Genomic DNA, 19,777 nt, shown 5'->3' with positions numbered 1-19,777 from the left:
AGGATTTCAGGTTCTAATACGCCATTTCAAATAAACAGCAGCAAACAGGGAATGACAATTTCACCAGAAGAGGATTAAGCCAAAGGCGCTAATTGGGACTGGATTTGTACAGCCATATTATCTAATCAGGCATCTCCAGGAATCTGTGAGCAGTTGTTAAAACTTCCATGTGCCAGTGAAATAGGGACCAGAAGAAGCAGGTATTGGTGAAAAGAGCAGTCCTTGTAGAAGCCGCAAGTGAGATGGAACAAAAGAAAAAAAGCTTGAAGCAGAGACTGGTCTTGAAGAGCAGCTTAGCTAAAGAAATGCTCTCCGAGTTCTTGGGCACATTTATAATGATTGTGAGTATTTTCTGATTTCTGTTATAAAAAAATAACAAAAAGTTATTTTTGTCCATAAACTTTGTACATTAAAAGTTCTTTGGTAAGGCACAGCATGGTGACTACAGTTAATAATACCACATTGCATATATGAAAATTGCTAAGAGAGTATATCTTAAAAGTTCTCATCACAAGATAAAAAAAATGTGTAACTATGTATGGTGATGGATATTAACTAGACTTATTGTGGTGCTCATTTCATTATATAAACAAATATTGAATTAGTACGTTGTACACCTGAAACTAATAAATTGTTATATGCTAATTATACCTAATTAAAAGTTCTTTGCATTGGGTAAATACATAATAATACTTTAGGAGACTAAGCCAACACTGAGAAACAAATGTGAATTCAAAAAATGGAACTAGGGGCTTCCCTGGTGGCGCAGTGGTTGAGAATCCGCCTGCCGATGCAGGGGACATGGGTTCGTGCCCTGGTCTGGGAAGATCCCACATGCCGCGGAGCGGCTGGGCCCGTGAGCCATGGCCGCTGAGCCTGCGCGTCCAGCGCCTGTGCTCTGCAATGGGAGAGGCCACAACAGTGAGAGGCCCGCGTACCACAAAAAAAATAAAAATTAAATTAAATTAAAAAAAAAATGGAACTAGTGTAAAATAAGAGAGAGCAATAAGTTTTCTGGTCTCTGAAAACCTCTTTGTACCTGATTTGTTCAAGTATTTTCAAGGTGTTAAGGGCAATTTCCTACATTCCCTCTTGACCATCCTCACCTCTCATCTATGGTGACTTGTTAGGCGGGGGTAGTGTGGGGGAGAAGGGCACTGGAAGGAAAAGAGAGAGAAAATAAAAGTCCAAGATTCTTCTGATTCTTGTCACTCTTTACTGGAAAATCGCCCTCAGGGAGACAGAAACCCTGGGGTCATGTTACTTGACAATCTGGTCCCAAAGGGGAGAGTGGTTGCTGCCCCGGGCCTAACCTCATCCTCAAGGTGATCCGTGGTACAGAGAAGTGAGGCAAATTCAGTTATAATTCTAAGTGCTCTGCAAGTACTACAGAAGAGGAAGTGAACTAAACATCTACGTATTTTGTAACCAAAAAAGTTAAAACCCTCTTTATTTCTTAACAAGAACCTATTTCATGACCCCATCCTGTCTGAGTTAAGTAAAGGAAAGTGGCTTTTAGCCATTCACTATTCTACTCATGCAAATAGTATTGTGTCTTCCCCTACTATTCAAGGTGGGAGCTAAAGAAATAATATCTTAATACTGTACGCTGAAAAGTTAAACTTTGTATCTTCTGGCTAAAGCCAATAATTTCCTGAAAGGTTTGATTTCTATTTATACTGTTCTAAAACAAACCCTGATGAAATCTTTCATGGTGAGTATAATCTTCAAGTTTGTTGAGGCTTGTGGGGATGTGTAAACAAGAAACTTCTGCAAAAACACAATTTTTAATATACATGTAAATGAAAAATGTAATTTTTAATAAATCTACATGGTTTTTCTCAAAGGTTATTCAAAGTAATTGCTTCTGCTTTATTAGAAAATGTGCATTTTGCCTTACTTTCTCTAGTAAAAAGCTTTGCGTGTTGATATGGCATGGAACAAAGGGAGCACTGAAAAGATGACAGAGTATATGCAGGACTCACTGGTCTTTCATATGTAAAATTAGTTTTCCCCCAGACACTGGGAGTCTGATGCCATTTGCCTCCCTCTTCTCAAAAACTGCTCTTAAGGGAAGCATCTCAAGCTCACTCACACTGTGGTATAAATGACTAATAAGGGCTACTGGTAGCACTAAGGAAAGAGCAGGTCCATGAAAAATTCTCTGTAGACTACAACTAAAAACAACAATAATTAAGTCATAAGCTAAAAAACTAGCTCTAATTTGGCCTTTTAGACATTGGGATAGGTAGGCCTTTATGCCTTTGCTAGTGCCAGGAAGAAAGTTTGCAATACATCTTCCCCATCACAGAGAAGAGGTTTAGAAGCGTTGAGCTGAAAAGGTAGGGAGTATGTGTTAAGTACCTACCATTTGTTAGCTTCTTTACCTACATTTGTTTAATCCTTATGGTAGCTGCATTACGAAGACTTCATTATCACCCATAAACAGTTGGAGAAGTGAGGGCTCAAAGAGATGAGGTAACTGGCCAAAACCGGGAAAGCAGTGAACTGGGATTCTTTCTAATTCTAGAGGCTACGCTTTCCACGTACTTCCACCCATTGCTGGAATTCCTTTGGCAAATGTTCTTGATAGATAGTAAATCAGACTCTGCTTTAATATTTCCATAGATTGGAGCCTTGAGTTAGTACTGTGGGCATGGGAGTTTAATTGATGAGCACCTGATGAGACCAGACCATTAGTTGCACCCCTAAGCAGAAAAGACTACTCAACTCAGGTGGAAGGGTTTGAGGTGAAGGCAGAAAACACACTTCTCAGCCCCCTGCACGTGGGCCCATGGTGTGTGGGTTTCAAGTTGCACATTAAATATCCGCTACGTGTAAAATTCCTGACATAGGATGCTCATTACATGCTAGTCCCCTTACCCCTCGATCCTTCTGCTCTTTTACTTGAGAGTCTTTGTAGTATTTTAAAACAGCTGCTTTGTCCCCTCCTGGGCATCGTGCCCATGCCTTTCCCTAGCACGGACTACGGAACTCTGCCCATACATGTATGGGACCCCGTCAATGTGTGTTGAATTAAATAATTCCTTTTAGGGGCTGAACTTCCCAAGATCTCTCATCATTTTTCGAAGGAGCTATGTTCACTCGTCGCTTTTTTGTGTACCCTCCTCTCTCTCCAAACATTTCAGGATTCTTTGATACAGAGCTCATCCTATTGAGGATGCTGAGGTGAACAGCCCAGCAAGCAGCCATATTTCCTCTTGTGGTGGAAGGGCATCCTTCCAGTTCTGCACTTATGAGTGGGTAGCATCTACTTGTGTATTGCGAAAGAGCCTACATTTTTTTTCTCACCCCATCAAGCTTGTACATCAGACAACCTATCTTTTGGCATATCTAAGAATGAAATAATACAAGTACTTTTGCTAAAAGTAATACCTTTGATCTGTGCCCTGAAGGGAAATAGAAAGGGCAGAGGCCTGGGACACAGGATATGGAGGGCAGAGGGGAGTAGGCATTGCAGGAGGGAGGGAGGAAATGAGATGGATGGAGAAATTTCAGACCCCACCATGTTTCCCATATCTGATCCTGCCTTCATGACTTTATGACCAAACTTCTCTCTTTGACAGAGTCACCAAGTTCGTCACTGTTTCTGGAAGGGTTTTCATATATGCTGGCTATAGAAATTCTGGGGCTTTAAAATGATTGTTACAAAGTGTCCTCAGATCTTGGAATAGGTCTATTCCATATTAGGGAGCTTTTGAAACAAAAGAATATAGCGTAAGCTGGGAGGAAGTGAGAGAGTAGCGCTGACAAATATACACTACCACATGTAAAACAGCTAGCTAGTGGGAAGCAGTCACATAGCACAGGGAGATCAGCTCGGTGCTTTGTGACCACCTAGAGGGGTGGGATAGGGAGGGTGGGAGGGAGACGCAAGAGGGAGGAGATATGGGGATATATGTATACGAACAGCTGATTCACTTTGTTATACAGCAGGAACACAACATTGTAAAGCAATTATACTCCAATAAAGATGTTAAAGAAAAAGAAAAGAATATATGGTTAGCATTTAGAGTTCTTAAAATTAGCCAGTTCTTAAAATAAGTCTGCTTTGCAGGGTGTAATTCAAGACAATTCTGGTCTACTACATTATTTATCTGGAGTTCCCAGAGACTGGTAGGACACCTATGAGATAAGAGTGAGGTGAACGTCCTGGGCCCATCTCATTGATGGGGAAGCTGAGGCATGGGCTGGTGCAGTCATGTGTCCTAGGAGTCAATATGGAGCCCAGTTGTCATGCCTCATGCACATACATGGTCTTGGGTTTCCACTGTGCTTTTTCCTCTAAGAGGCATAGAGTGTTTTTTCATCTGGACTGTTGCTTACTTTTATAACTCTCCTTGGAGATATATATATATATATATATATATATATATCTCCAAGGAGAGCAAAGGACCTAAAGGGAAGTGGCCCTCAAGAGACTCGGTAACTCTTCTCGCTTACTGTCTTGACAGCCCCCTGCCCTCTGTCTTCTATCTGCTTGGTTCTTGCTTATGGCTTTGCAAAGCCGTGCCCCACTCCAAGCCTGGGATGTCCATGACTGAGAGTCCCACAGAGCTAGAGCTGTCGGTTTGCTGACCGGTGATAGGCCAGAAGCCTCTGCTGGTCTCGGATGGCTTGTCTGCCAGAGCCATGGAAGGATGCTCTGTCCTCGGGCCCCCACCCACTGGGATGAAGTAGTCTCTGTTGTCTGGCCCCTGCATCTTTCAGATGAGGAAACAAAGACCCTCACGCTTACTCACAGAATTCTGTCAAATGCTCTTTCTACCACAGCAGGACATCAGAGAGAACATCCATGGCCAACCCTACCTGCTTCTTTTATTTACTTATGATTTATGTCCAGTACTCTGCCTTTCATGGATCTGTACTTCTGCATCTGGGTGTTCTGTCACATTAAGGAAGTCCAAGGTTCTAAATCTGAACTGTGAAAGACCCAAACACGAGCTCTTATGTGGGTTCTTGCCCAGTGCCTTCAATGGAGTGTAGAGGGGCCTGAAGCGGAAGGTTCTCTCACTCCAAATATGGTTATGTGATGAGGACAAAAGATGGTGAAGAGCATTAACACTCAATTTAATCTCGGAAAAAATCTAGTGAGATAAAGAAATTGTTCTTATTTTACAGGTGAGGAAATTAAGGCTTAGTATGAATCAAACCTCTCTGGTCTCTCTGCATTCTTGTGCATGCTTTTGAACTTTTATTACTGCCGCCCATGACAATCTATGCTACTGTTTCAGATGTTTTACAAACTTATATGCGTGGCTTCATAACTTGTATACCTTCTACAATTTGAAGGTATACAAATGTCAAAGATGTTTTTTGAGATTAATCTACTTGGGGACATGTAGATGCAGGTAATTCATTTTAACTGTTGTGTAGTATGGCAGGTGTATATATCCATTCACCTTGTGAACTGTTATGTTGTTTGCAATGTGCTGCAATTACCAACCCTGCTGTTATGAACATCCTGTACAGGTCTCCTGGTACATGAGTTCCTCTTGAGTACATCCTTGGAAGTGAGTTTTGTGGTTTAGGACATGTCTATCTTCACCTTTATGTGCATTGTAACATTGCTCTCCAAAGTGGTTTCAAATTTATACTACAGGCAGCAACATAAGAGTCCCCATCTCCATACATTCACCAACACCTTGATATGATCCAACTTTTATATTTTTGCCCATTTGATATGTAGGAAATAGAAGTTCACTAGCAGTTTTAATGAATTCCTAGTGCAGTTGATCTTTTCATGTTTACTGAACCTTAAGATTTTTCTCCTCTGGAAATTAATCTCAAATAAAAGATTAATTGACTGGAATTGAATTTAATTTATAGTATTCTGGATAGAACTGACATTTAAAAATATTGAATCTTCTCAACCATGAATAGGTCCTCATTCATAGGTCTGCTTTTATATTTCTTTCCAGAGTTTTATAATTTACTTGGTATTAGTCATATAGATTTTTGTTTGATATATTTTTAGCTACTTTATGGTTATCATTATTGTGAATAGTACCTTTTAAAAATTATATTTTCTAATTGGTTATTACTAGGGTTTAAGAACAATATTGATTTTTGTATATTGATTTTACATTCAGCAAACTTGGTAATTCTCTTATTAATTCAAATAAGTTTATAGATTATCTTGGCTATTCTGTATAGATCAAGGCCATCAAATTTGAGTGCCACTAGCCATATGTGGCTACTTAAAATTAATCTTAAATAAAATAAAAAAGTTAGTTCCTCAGTCTTCCTAGTTCCACTTCACGCGCTCAAGAGCCATATATGACTACTGACTACCATATTGGACGACACAGATGTAGAACTTTTCTCTCACTGAAAAATGCTCTATTGGACTGTGCTGACACAGATAATACTTTTTTCTGAGAATATAAGAGTTTTTATTTTCTTTCTTTTTAGTCCTTAAATTGTTAATTTCTTCTTACTATCTTATTATAGTGGTTAAAACCTCTTGTTCAATGTTATTAGAAGCTATAATTGCAGCATTCTTGTTATATTCCCAACTTTCAAAAATTTGCTTCTGGTATTTTACCATGAAACATAATAGTTTCTGTAAGTTTTTGGTAGACATTTTTTTTTTAACAGAGAATGATACTCCCAATTTATTTATTTATGGCTGTGTTGGGTCTTCGTTTCTGTACGAGGGCTTTCTCTAGTTGTGGCAAGCGGGGGCCACTCTACACCGCAGTGCACGGGCCTCTCACTATCGCAGCCTCTCTTGTTGCAGAGCACAGGCTCCAGACGCGCAGGCTCAGTAATTGTGGCTCACAGGTCCAGTTGCTCCGCAGCATGTGGGATCTTCCCAGGCCAGGGCTCGAACTCGTGTCCCCTGCATTGGCAGGCAGATTCTCAACCACTGCACCACCTGGGAAGCCCTGGTAGACATTCTTGATTTGAGAAAGGAAACTCCTGTCTGATCCTCATTTACTAAAATTCTCATTAGGAAAGATTGTTGAATTTTAAAAAAATACCTTACTATATCTATTAAAATAAGCACAAGGGCTTCTTTTCTTATCTGTTGATAAAGAAAATTACATTGATAAATATTTTTGGGTTAAATCATCATTACATTCCTGAGATTAATTCCCACCTACTCATGCAGCATTTAGTTTGCAATGTCTTACTAAGGATCTGGACTATAATTTCATTTATTATGTTGCCCTTGTCTAGTTTTATTACCAAGGTTATATTAGCTTCATGAAATGTTTTGGAATTTTTCTCTCTTTTTATGTTTTCTGGAACATTTTGTATAAAATGAGGATTATGTTTCTTAAAGATTACTTAGCATGTGAACTGAAAAAGGGAGAACGAGAGAGAAAAAGAGAGAGAGATGTGTGAGAGAAGGTTTCTCTAAAGCTATGTCTCATTTAGATTTTCTATTCTTAATTCCATTTTGGCAATTTATTTTTTTCCTAGGGAACTGTGCTTCATTTCTGTTTTCAAATGTAGTTTTTCAAAATTGTTAATACTTTCAAAATTAATATAGTGAAAGCAGTAATTTTGAGATGATTTTTCATAGTATTTGCTTACAGCTTTTAAAAATCTCTTCTGTACCTGTGGTGATGCCCTTTCTTTAATTTTTAATGTGGTTTCTTTGTTTTCCACTTAGTAGTTTCTGCTTTGACCTTTCTTTTTTTTTTTTTTTTTTTTTTTTGCGGTATGCGGGCCTCTCACTGCTGTGGCCTCCCCCGTTGCGGAGCACAGGCTCCGGACGCGCAGGCTCAGCGGCCATGGCTCACGGGCCCAGCCGCTCCGCGGCATATGGGATCCTCCCAGACTGGGGCACGAACCCGTATCCCCTGCATCGGCAGGCGGACTCTCAACCACTTGCGCCACCAGGGAGGCCCTGCTTTGACCTTTCTTATATTCTCCCACTGAGTTGATCAGATTTCTTTGTTTCTCCCTTTTCTCCTCTGCTTACACCTTTCTATTCTTTAAGTACTTATCCTTACATTTAAAAAAATATTATTGCATTCACAAACTTTAAAGTGAATTAATATCTCTTTCCTTCTGAACAACACAAAAACTTTTTAAAAGCCTCATTGTAATCAACCACTCCATCTTATGCCATTGTTATCTAATATTCTACTCTCATTATTCTTAATATTAGTGTTTTTAAGAGTGAATACTTATTTAAATTTACTATCATTTACCAGTTTACTTGCTAATCATTACTGCATCCATTAATTACTTTCTTTCAGGTGCAATTTTCTTTGTGCAATAAAATAAACTTTCTTAAGGAAATTTTTCAGGAAGGGTGTGTTAGGGATAAACTTTCTCAGTCTTTGTTTGCCTATGTTTTATTTCATTCTCAAGGTTCAATGATAAATTAGTTGATAAATTTTAGGTTGATGATTGGTTTTGTTTATCATTTTGCAGGTGTCATCCCAATGTCTTTATTATTGCTATTGACAAGTTTGTTACTGGTCTAATTTTTGTCCTCAATAACCTGCATTTCTCTGCCTACTATTACAAGCTTCTTTTTTTTCCTGAAACTTCACTATAATATGACTAGGAATGAATCTTTGTAGTGCTCAGGACTCATTGTTCATCTTCAATGTAAAGATTTGCAATTTTCACCAATTCTAGAAAATTCTCAGCTTATCACCTTTCCTCTCCTCCACACTATTTTCTCCTTTTAGAATTCCTATTATATTTGTATATATGCTTGACCCTCTCACTTTTTTATATGTCTCTTAACCATTCTTTCATAAATCTATCTCAACCTCTCTATGATGAATTTTCTGTAGTGTTCTCAAATCTGTCTTCTGATTCACTAATTTCCTATTCAGTTATATCTTGTCTTCTGTTTAATACATTCATTAAGTCTTCAGTTTCATTAATATGTTTTCATTTCCAGAAGTTCTATTTGGTTCTTTTACTTAATTGCTTTTCTTTTGCCTCCTTATGTGTTTATTTTTAATCTGTTTAACTTACTAAAGCCTAACATATTTACAGTATTTTATGATATTTTACTTCCATCATCTCAAGTTTTGGAGTTGCTAATCATCTTGCTTATTTTATCCACTGTCTCATTCACAAAGGATCATTTCCTTTAGTGTTTTGTAAATTTGTATTGTAAGCTCTTCAGGAAGGTTTATTATTCAGTGTGGGAAATCTGTACGGCCTCAACTGTGGAGTTGCTCTTCCAGAACAGGTTTGCATTTGCTTTTGCTAGGGTGTCCAGGTACATCACCAACCAGAAATGATTACTGTGAGGTGGAAAACTGACAAAACAGAAGACTGATGAATGTGGGTGTGGTGGTGAGGGGCAGTCACTCTACAGAACAGCTCTCTGCTCCCTTTCTCCCACATGGGATGTGTGACCGTGAGTGACTAGGAAACCCCATGCTTTCTCTAAATGAGGCTGATCCTCTTCAAGGCCTGAGACCCTGAGTCAGTATCAGCTGAAGAAGGATTTTCCTGCCGGCTTCCCCTTATCATCAGTGAACATGAAGGGCCAGACTAACTTGGGAAATTTCAGAGTTCCAAAGAACAGGGGGAGAAAAGTCTGTTCTGAGTCGCTGATCTAAGGGCTGTAGACTCATAAAGCCAAATTTGATTCTGCCAAACAAAACTGTGTTTGTGATTCCTGAGTTTCAATTTTGACCCAGACAACTTGCTATTTTCATTACTTTCAAAGGGGAAGTATTTTTGTTTTTTACTTTCCAGAAGTGGAGTTGCTTAGTTTTTCTTTAATGACAAAGTTCTCTGCAACATGTTCTCATTACTTGACAAGAAAGGAGAACATGGGATGAGAGCAGAAGCTGGCTCCTCCTTACTCATCAGCCTTGTGATGTAGATATGGCATAAAGTGAGGCCTTTTGAGGAAGGGAAGCCTCACAGAAGTGAGACAACCTATACAACATATCAAGATGCTGAAAGAGCCCAGCAGTGACTCCATGCATCTAGTGGGCACCTTATTTCACATCTGAGGTAGAACTGCTACGTTCACTGACCCTGGAAAGCAAAGGAAATGCTTTAAAAGAAAATATGCCAGCAAAATATGCACTGCCCCCCCCCTCAGCCATCTTAATAGATTGGCTGATATGCTCTAAGGTACAGGTCTGGGATGGTCAGCAAAGACCAAAAAGGACCCAAGGGCTTAGTCCCTCTCATCCTAGAATTGGCCCACATGGCTTAGACTCTGTGTAAAACTTTCTTAGCAGGAAATCTCCCCTCAAAACCTATGCCTCGGGCTTCCCTGGTGGCACAGTGGTTGAGAGTCCGCCTGCCGATGCAGGGGACACGAGTTCATGCCTCGGTCCGGGAAGATCCCACATGCCACAGAACGGCTGGGCCCATGAGCCATGGCCGCTGAACCTGCGCATCTGGAGCCTGTGCTCCGCAACGGGAGAGGCCACAACAGTGAGAGGCCCGCATACCGAAAAAACAAAAAAAAAAACAACAAAAAAGCTATGCCTCTATCAACAGGTAATTGGTTAAAGAAATTGGGGTGCATTGCTGCAATGGACTCTTATGCAGCCATTAAAGATAATGGGGCCAACCTTTAAATGCTGATATAGAAAGACTCCCTAAGCTTTTAAAGTGAAAAAGCAGGCAGAAAATGGTATGTATAAAAACTCCCATTTGTATAAACACACACACATATACACATACGTTTAACAGAATACACCAGAAAGTATTGATATTAGTTACCTATAGAGGATAAAATATGAAATCTGAGCTGGGAAGGACACGGATTCTTGTTTTTTTATATTTACTTACTTATTTATTTTGGCTGTGCTGTGTCTTAGTTGTGGCACGTGGGATCTTTGCAGCATGCAGGATCTTTAGTTGCGGCATGTGGGATTTTTAGTTTTGGCATGTGTACTCTTAGTTGCAGCATGTGAACTTTTAGTTGCAGCATGCATGTGGGATCTAGTTCCCGGACCAGGGATCAAACTGGGGTGCCCTGCATTGGGAGCATGGAGTCTTACCCACTGGACCACCAGGGAAGTCCCATGAATTCTTATATTTTATCATATACCCTTTGTAATTGAAAAATTTTTAATGTTCATGTATATTTTCTTCACCTCTCTGCTCCCCACAAAAGAGCTCACTCAGCAGAATTTATCCCTTCCAAGTGATTTAGGGAGATGCTCAAACTGTGTTCTGAAGAACACTAGTGCTGTGAAATGCAAACAAGAACTACATGAAAGAAAATATGCTGTCCTTCCCAGATATGCTTTGCAAACACTGGGTTAAACCAAGCTAAGTAGTTTTCTTAACTGTAGGAGTTATCAGAGCCTTTAATCTTCACTGTAAATTTCTAAGAGGGGACTAGAATATACAGTTGTCCCCAGACTTACTTGACCACAAACCACTTTTTTTGAGGAGCACCTCACAGAACTGATAAACTGTGGAACACACTTTGGGAACTGCAAGCCCTGGAATGAACTTAAGAAACAAATCAGTGCCCCAAACTCCTCCATCTTCAGTGATCTTCCAGATTGAGAGTGACCCGAGGTATACTTGACTTTGTTGGGCCACTCTGAATAAAGAGAGAATTGTCCTCAGCAACCCCCTATCCACACCCAGCACACTCAGCCCCATGGTTATCCTGATATGAACACACACACCTTAATCAATAATTAGTTTCTTATTCTGGCCCTGGGATCAAGATCAAGCTCTCGTCCAAGCTAGCATTATCTGGGATGAGCTGAGGGAGGAGTGAATGCCTGGTGTAGATCAGAAAAGGAGAGCACTATTCTTTTCAGCCTAGTGGAAATAGTGGAGTTTAGTCATCTCTCATTTCTGAGGTCTGTGTTGGTTCTTGGTACTCTTTTCTATTTGGAGACCTATAAAATTGGCCATTTGCCCATTCACCTGTTTCTCAAATCTCAGATTCCTCTCTTTTGATGAACCTGCCTTAATATCATCTCTTTTGAAGTACAGCTGGTTCTTGAGAGGTGACTGATCTCATTCTGATATTATCTCAGGCTATGTGCCACCCAATACTTTATTTTTAACTGGAATGTCCAGATTTCAGTCTTGGTTCTTTGTGACCATTTTTGTTATGACTGAGAAAGTTTTATTTTCCAGTTGGAAAACTAACTGACTGGAAAGCCGTGCCTGAAGAGGCATTCTGTCCTAATAAACGGACCAAGTAGCCCCACCAAGGTAGCAGAAGTTGTTTCAGGAGAAACACAGGACTGGGACTCAGAGAACCTGGCTCCCGACTCAGATTCTGCCACTTATTAGCTATAGGATTTTTTGTTAAGCCATCCAGTCTTTCACTTTTTAAATGAGGATTAAGTGTTGGGAGGAATAACGGAAGTAATAGAAGTGAGCATGCTTGGCGGTATACGGTATACATGCTGTAGATGTTTGTTCATTCATCCACCCAGCAGCCAAAATTATGTGCAATCAAACCTGGGCTTTATCACTTACTGCCTGTGTGTATGTGAGAAATTCTCTTGACCTCTTAACCTCTCTAAGCTTTGTTTCCTGAATATGTAAAGTGGAGACAGTTAAGAGTACCTGACTCATAGGGTCTTTGTGAGATTAATGGGCTAATGTATGCTATTATACTCAATAAGTAGTATTTGTTATTGTTTTTCTTGTTGTTACTATTATCATTACATGTTCCAATGGACACAGTTACATAAACTAAATTGGTATATATAGACAGATGGAGTAGGAGGTGGGACTTCTGGTAACACATACCTACAGCACGGGCCGGAGGGACAAGGTTTGCAGAGACCAGTGTACTGACAGGTTGGGATTTGTTCTTCCTCTCCAGTTACAAAAGACACAACACTTACAGGGAGAGGAGAGCCCGTGGCAGGCCCCAAAATGACTTTCTTCTCAAGAATAGGACTGTGTTTTCGGTCTCCCTGTTACTACCTCCCTAGATAAAGCTTTGCCCATAGTTATTCCTTCATTTGAAGGTAGCCAACAATCCTTCCTCCAGGAACTGGGAGGCTGTCCTGCATCTCAGCCCAGGTAGGTTATCTCCATGGTATCTGTGGGGCCAGGAAGTCACTGGCCCCAAAATCTCAATGGGTTTCTCTTTCTAGGACTTAAGATGGTACTCAATAGCCCCAAAGCTTATTGACACCAGTCAGGTAAGATATCTGAGTGACATGGGCATGGTGGAGTTAGGGAGGAAGTGGACAGTGTATGCCATGTCTCGGGGGGGGGGGCATCTGCCACCCAGACCGTCTCCACTGTGGCTAAGCAGGAATGGGATAAGGCTTTATCAGATATTCCAGTTTTTCAAGAATGGTCAGTAATCCAAAGTTCTATCTGTAATTTTTCTATTTTTTTAGTAAATTTATTTATTTATTTTTGGCTGTGTTGGGTCTTTGCTGCTGCGCGCGGGCTTTCTCTAATTGTGGCGAGCAGGGGCTACCTCTTCGCTGCAGTGCGCGGGCTTCTCATTGCAGCGGCTTCTCTTGTTGTGGAGCATCGGCTCTAGGTGCGCGGGCTTCAGTAGTTGTGACTCGTGGGCTCTAGAGCACAGGCTCAGTAGTTGTGGCGCAGGGGCTTAGTTGCTCCATGGCATGTGGGATCTTCCTGGGCTAGGGCTCGAACCTGTGTCCCCTGCATTGGCAGGCAGATTCTTAACCACTGCGCCACCAAGGAAGCCCAATTTTTCTATTTTTAAATACTGGTAACAATTTCTAAAATTATAAAAAATCACCATGTGGGCCAAACAAAACACATCTTTGAGTCAATCCTACTCATAGGCTGTCTTTAGCCATGGACCACCAGTTTGTGACTCTGCCCTGAAGGTGTTCTTAACCACTTTCTACAAAGAAAATATTCTCACCAGAAAAGCGCAAATGGAGAGATTGTGAGGGCTACTGTCCAATATCGTCTGTTTACAGGAGGCCTGGCTATTAGAAATCTAAGTCCTACATGCAATATTGTGGTCCTTTCCTTTTCCCATCCTACCCCCTGGTAAAACTGGTTGAGGCAATAGGGTGAAAACAATTTTATTTCTGGCAATATCAGAAGATAAATCATGATCTTATATTATTGTAGTCAAGTTCCTCATGAGGCCAATCTGTTATACACTCGTGATATATTAATATATCTTGGGGGCTTCCCTGGTGGCGCAGTGGTTGAGAGTCCGCCTGCCGATGCAGGGGACACGGGTTCGTGCCCCGGTCCGAGAGGATCCCACATGCCGTGGAGCAGCTGGGCCCGTGAGCCATGGCCGCTGAGCCTGCGTGTCCAGAGCCTGTGCTCCGCAACGGGAGAGGCCACAACAGTGAGAGGTCCGCGTACCACACACACACACACACACACACACACACACAAATATATATATATATATATACACACATATATATATATATCTTGGACTTAATTGTATTGTCAGGTGGCTCAATAATTTGGGGTATTAATCAAGTAATTCAAGAATTTGGGGAGACTTAAATGTCAAAATTTCCATCACCTAGTTAGTAAGGCTGAATTATAAAACCACATCCCCATGCACACTTTCCCTAGGCATAAATACTTAAACCATTCACAAATAACAGGATTATATCATAAAACAACAGGGAATCACTTCATACTGTTCTTGTGATTCTTACCAGTTCCCAGCTCCTACCTCTCCTACTGGTCTGTGAACTTTGGAGGCTCTGTGTCTGTTTTTTTGCATCCCTATGACACCAGGCACTGTGCATGGCACTTAGAATTTTTGAATGTACATGAACAGGGAGGAATGGATGAAGAAAAGTGAATGCCAATTCCCAGTGAGAGTTATTTGTAGATTTGGAGATCTTCATTTCCCACAATTTGATTTTTTGAAAGACAGGCTTCTGAAGTACAAATCTGGACAAATGACTTATTTGGCTCAGGTACACTTGAGGGCTGTTTATGTAAGTGAAGGAACATGAACTTTGGACGGAAATGTTAATTTTAGGTTCAAAAAGATCTCACTAGCTATAGTCCTCAGGCAAATTACTTAATTTCTTTGACCTAAGTTTTCTTTAGATGAAAACAGCAGAGTTTTCCTCCCCCTTAGGTTATTATTGGGACTAAATGAGATTATTTATAACATATCTATATCTATATATATATGTGGGTGGGTGGGTGTGTGTATACATATACACTCATCCACCTACACATAATACAACTCAGTTTATTTAAAATATGTGTTGCCACAGATATGCCCTTTTAAAGCTGACTTCTGTTTTATGAATATTTGTATCATTTAATGACAAATTATCTACTGAAGAATACTTTTCATTCAAAATATATTCCTTACCTATTTCCAAGAAGACCTGCAGCAACATAAGGTAAATAGTCATACATGGTTCATGTCTTGGGTCACATTGTTGCTGCCCACATGGCACATAGCAAACATGACCCAAACTGACATTACTGGATTAAAGGAGGATATTGGCTTCCTAGATACATTTTTAAAAGAACAATAGTAAATAAACACTAGCCAGGTGTGCTTTGGAGACACTGGAGCAGTTTAGAATGGCCACCTGGGTTAGTTCTTTGGCTCTTTTTCAGTAAAATGTACTAACGGGGCATTTGGGGCAGAGAGGGAGAGGTGGAATTGGTTGACTTCTTGAGTCTTGGTGTTGTGAATAGGTTGAATGCTAAATAAGTGCCCTAAATTTGGGCCAGCTCCACAAGAAATCCACATGGCTCATGGGTGTGGTTTCTAAGTGTAGAAAAGGCCTACCCCACCATTCTCTCAGCCCACTGACTCCCAGGAGTCGGCAGGTTTTGTCAGCAGTAGGGTGAGGAGTGTGATTTCTGCTGATGACTACAAAATTGGGAGACACTATGAGGAAAGAAAACGAGCAAAAGAGAACAAGAGAGGAAAAGGTTTAACTCTGCCTTCAGGTCTAGTTTTCCCTGGTGAGCACTTGGTCATCTAGTGGATGTTGTCTCTGCAAAGGGAGCTAGAAATCAAGCAAACAGAAATCCATAAAAAAAGTTTTGCATAAACTAAAAAGCTGCACTTCATCACCAACATGTCTCTTTGATCTCTGAGAAAGGAAGGGAAACGGGGCTGAAAAGAATTTTTCTCTAGGTCATGGGAAGCTTTAGAGAAAAAGTACAAGTGTTGGGTACTTTTCTGAGCTAGAGTGATCACATATGTTGTCAGCAGAAAAGCCACTTGTCCTGGCACAAAGAGCAGGGTCTACAAGGAAGCTTCCAAATGAGCTTTAACCTCAGCCTTTTTCCCTCAGACTTTATCTGGTCTGCAGGGAGGGCTTTTATACTGGGTGGATGGTAACAGATGGTTGCTGCCTGGGCTCTCCAAATCCTTCAACATTCCCAGACAGCCTTTACTCTCAGTACGCAGATAGGAAAAATGGTGCCCCATCTCACTTCCTGTGGAAAACCCAGTGTCCTCCCTGAAAACTTCCATGAATTCTTGGGGGCATTGGTTGGTTCTGATGACCTCTTGTTCTGTCCAATATGTCATGGTTAGGAGCACGGTCCTCTGACTAAGACCTGGGATCAAATCCTGGTTCTGTCTCCTTTATTTTTACTATGTAACATTGGGAAAATGGCTTGGCCTTTCCCAGCCTCAATATCCTCATCCATAAAATGGAGATAATAATACTTCCCCTTCAGGGTGATCATAAGTTAATGGGATAATGATGAAGTAATACAGGTAAAGCACTTAGCATGGAAGTTGGCACAAAGCACACACCAAATAGATGGTAGCTGGTATTTGTATACCTTTACTCACATTACCCTAAACAGATGAGTAAAGATAGTTAACATTTCATACAGCCTTTATTCCAAAGTCTATGACAACATTTCCCAAGGAGCTCTTTTCAACTTTAAAATTTTTTCAGGAGCTTTATAGGATAGAAACTGTTCTTTTAGTATCCATTAATTCTGAAAATACTGAAACAGAAAGGTAGATACAAGACATGTTAATTTTTTCCTTCTTTGGATAACGCTGATGTGCACAGGGAATCACAGACCTCTTGCGATAATTAGAAGGTTCCCAGGTGATCCCTGGCTCCAGGGTGCATGCATTTGCCAACATTTTGCTAAGTAATCCCTAACCTTCGCTAACTGCTTTTCTGAAAGGGCTCAGTTTTTACATACTCACTGAACAAATGTTTTGAGTGCTTGTTTTGCACTCTGTTCTGTGCTCAGAACATCTTGGCTTTCACTTTAAAGGAGGTAGTATATGCAAAGGGGATTTGAGAAGGCTCAAATGAAATAATATCTGTGGACTCATTATCCTCTCTCCTCATCTCCAGCATTTCATTGTGTCCATTAATCAGCCTGTCATAGGGTTCACGGCTCAGTTGGGAACTTCCCAGCAGTCTCAAGTGGTACGTCTTAGAAATTACACCTGCCACTTTTTACATCTTACCCTCAAATTAACTTCTTCTCTTGAAAAGGCATTTTACGCAGGATTTTTTCCTGCTTGTTTAGGTATTTTAATTTTTTTCATAAGTATTGTTTGAGCATGGAATACAAAGAAGCATGAGTGCCCTGAACATTACAGCCTTGGTGGGGTGCCACAAGGCAAGGTGAAATAAAATGAAATGACATTGTAAAGACATGGCAAAATAAGCAGAAGAGAACTTTGAGGGCTTCAGTTGCCAGAGGAAGCCCTAGGGAAAAGGTAGCATTTTAGCTCAGTGTTAAGAATAGATCGGTTTTGATGGGGAAAAGTGCAGAAAAGATATTCTGCTGGAAGGTATAGCATGAGCAGGTGTGCAGAGGTGGAAATGAGTGTCATGAGCTCAAAGGACTCAAAGTGACTGGCTGATGCAGACTTATGCTGAAGAACCCTGGGCAGAAAGTAGCTGGGGATTGTGAGGCAAGGCCCTGAGTACCAGGTTAAGAGGCAATTCGTTATGCTGGCAATTCCTGAGCAACAGGGGTGGGAGAGTATGTATGTTGTGCTTCATCTGGCATGGTCACTGAGTAGGGAGACACTGGAAGTGGGGACACTGGTCAGAGGCCACAGAAGAAGACTCCGAAGATTTGGGAATGATTGACTATGGGTAGCCAAGAGAGAGAAGAGGAAGGAATACCAAAAGATTCCAGAATGTATGGCCTGGGTGACTGGGAATGACTGGGGGTACCTCACTCACCAATCAATCTTTTATAGGAGTTCTGCCTTTCAAATGGCTTTCTTCCTTTTGCACTGAAATTCTTTCTCCCACTCCTGCCATGCAAGGAACCTGATAACAACGGTATTTACCCCCTCCTCTTTTCTAGTGTTGCTTTACTACCAAAAGCACTAAAATCTTGCCATCTATGCAAAGACCTATCTTTCAAGAGTAATCACAAATACGCAAAACACCTTGAAGTTCTTGTCAGTTTCTCACTTCCCCTCTCCCCCAAAATTTTGATCTCATGTTTGGAATGAAATAGTAGCTATTTCTAATATCTGTCATAGATGTGTTTTCACCCCATTTTTATTGCCAGGCAGTGCATTAGTGGTTAAGTTCATGAGTCCCTTTGTTTTAATTTATTCACCCTGAATTGGGGTTTTCCTTTTGAGTTTATACCAAAGGCAATAATATCCTGCACCTATTATTGTCCTTTGTTGTTTAAATAGTGCCTTCATTAAGGTTATCCCATTTGAACCTTTACTGAACAATCCTATGAAACAAGTCTGGCCGGTATTATTTTTTAATAAATGAGCAAGCTGAGGCTGAGAAGTAACATGTTCATTGACACAGACACCAAGTGTCATAACTGGAAATAACATGTAGGATCTGGTTATTTAATTATGTCCAATATACTAGATGCTGTTAAAAGGCAAAGAAGTTTATTACACAATCTTAAGCATCTTACAAAATTGGGAAAACCAGGCATTAATATGTGAACAGTTGAATTACATCCTGTGGTTAAGTGCTCCACTAGATAGCAATAGAAGCAAGGAGCAGAAGGTACATGATTAATTACCATGTCATAATGTGATGCACAAATAAGGGAGGACTGCCTACAAAATAGAAGACATTTGCAAACGATATATCTGATAAGGGGTTAATATCCCAAATATGCAAAGAACTCATATAACTCAACATCAAAGAAACAAATGTGTATAGGACCTGAACAGACATTTTTCCAAAGAAGACATACAGATGGTCAGCAGGCACATGAAAAGATGCTCAACAACACTAATCATCAAAGAAATGCAAATCAAAACCACAATGAGGTGTCACTGCACACCTGTTAGAATGGCTATCATCAAAAAGACAACAAATAACAAGTGTTGGCAAGGATGTGGAGAAAAGGGAACTTTCATGCACTGTTGGTGGGAATGTAAATTGGTGCAGCCACTATAGAAAACAGGATGGAGGTTTCCCCCAAAATTAAAAATAAAACTACCACATGATCCAGCAATTCCATTCCTGGGTATTTAGCCGAAGAAAATAAAAACACTAATTTGAAAAGTTACATGTATCCCTATGTTCACTGCGGCATTATTTACAATAGCCAAGATATGGAAGCAACCTAAGAGTCCATCAATAGAGTAATGGATAAAGAAGATGTGGTATGTATATACAATGGAATACTACTCAACCATAAAAAGAATGAAATCTTGCCATTTGTGACAATATGGATGGACCTCGAGGGTACTATGCTAGGTAAAATAAGTCAGAGAATCTAAAATCAAAATACATAAACAAATATAACAAACAGAAACAGACTCATAGATATAGAGAACAAACAGGTGGTTGCCAAAGGGGAGGGCGGTGGTGGGATGAGTGAAATAGGTGAGGGAAATTAAGAGGTACAAACTTCCAGTTACAAAATGAGTCACAGGAATGAAAAG

General features: G+C 40.4%; 1 protein-coding gene across 1 annotated transcript in view; it reads left to right on the top strand.

Moving 5' to 3' along the window:
• The first annotated feature begins 242 nt into the window (after nucleotides 1–242).
• The window catches only part of AQP9 (aquaporin 9), a 37,764-nt gene continuing 18,229 nt past the window's right edge, over nucleotides 243–19,777 (top strand). The window contains exon 1 of the mRNA XM_060095281.1: nucleotides 243–341. Within this exon, the coding sequence (XP_059951264.1) occupies nucleotides 243–341 (99 nt within the window). The remainder of the gene's footprint in view (nucleotides 342–19,777) is intronic.

Source organism: Mesoplodon densirostris, chromosome 4 (assembly GCF_025265405.1).
Source record: "Mesoplodon densirostris isolate mMesDen1 chromosome 4, mMesDen1 primary haplotype, whole genome shotgun sequence".
Taxonomy (NCBI): domain Eukaryota; kingdom Metazoa; phylum Chordata; class Mammalia; order Artiodactyla; family Ziphiidae; genus Mesoplodon; species Mesoplodon densirostris.
This window is presented reverse-complemented; position numbering and strand designations above follow the sequence as displayed.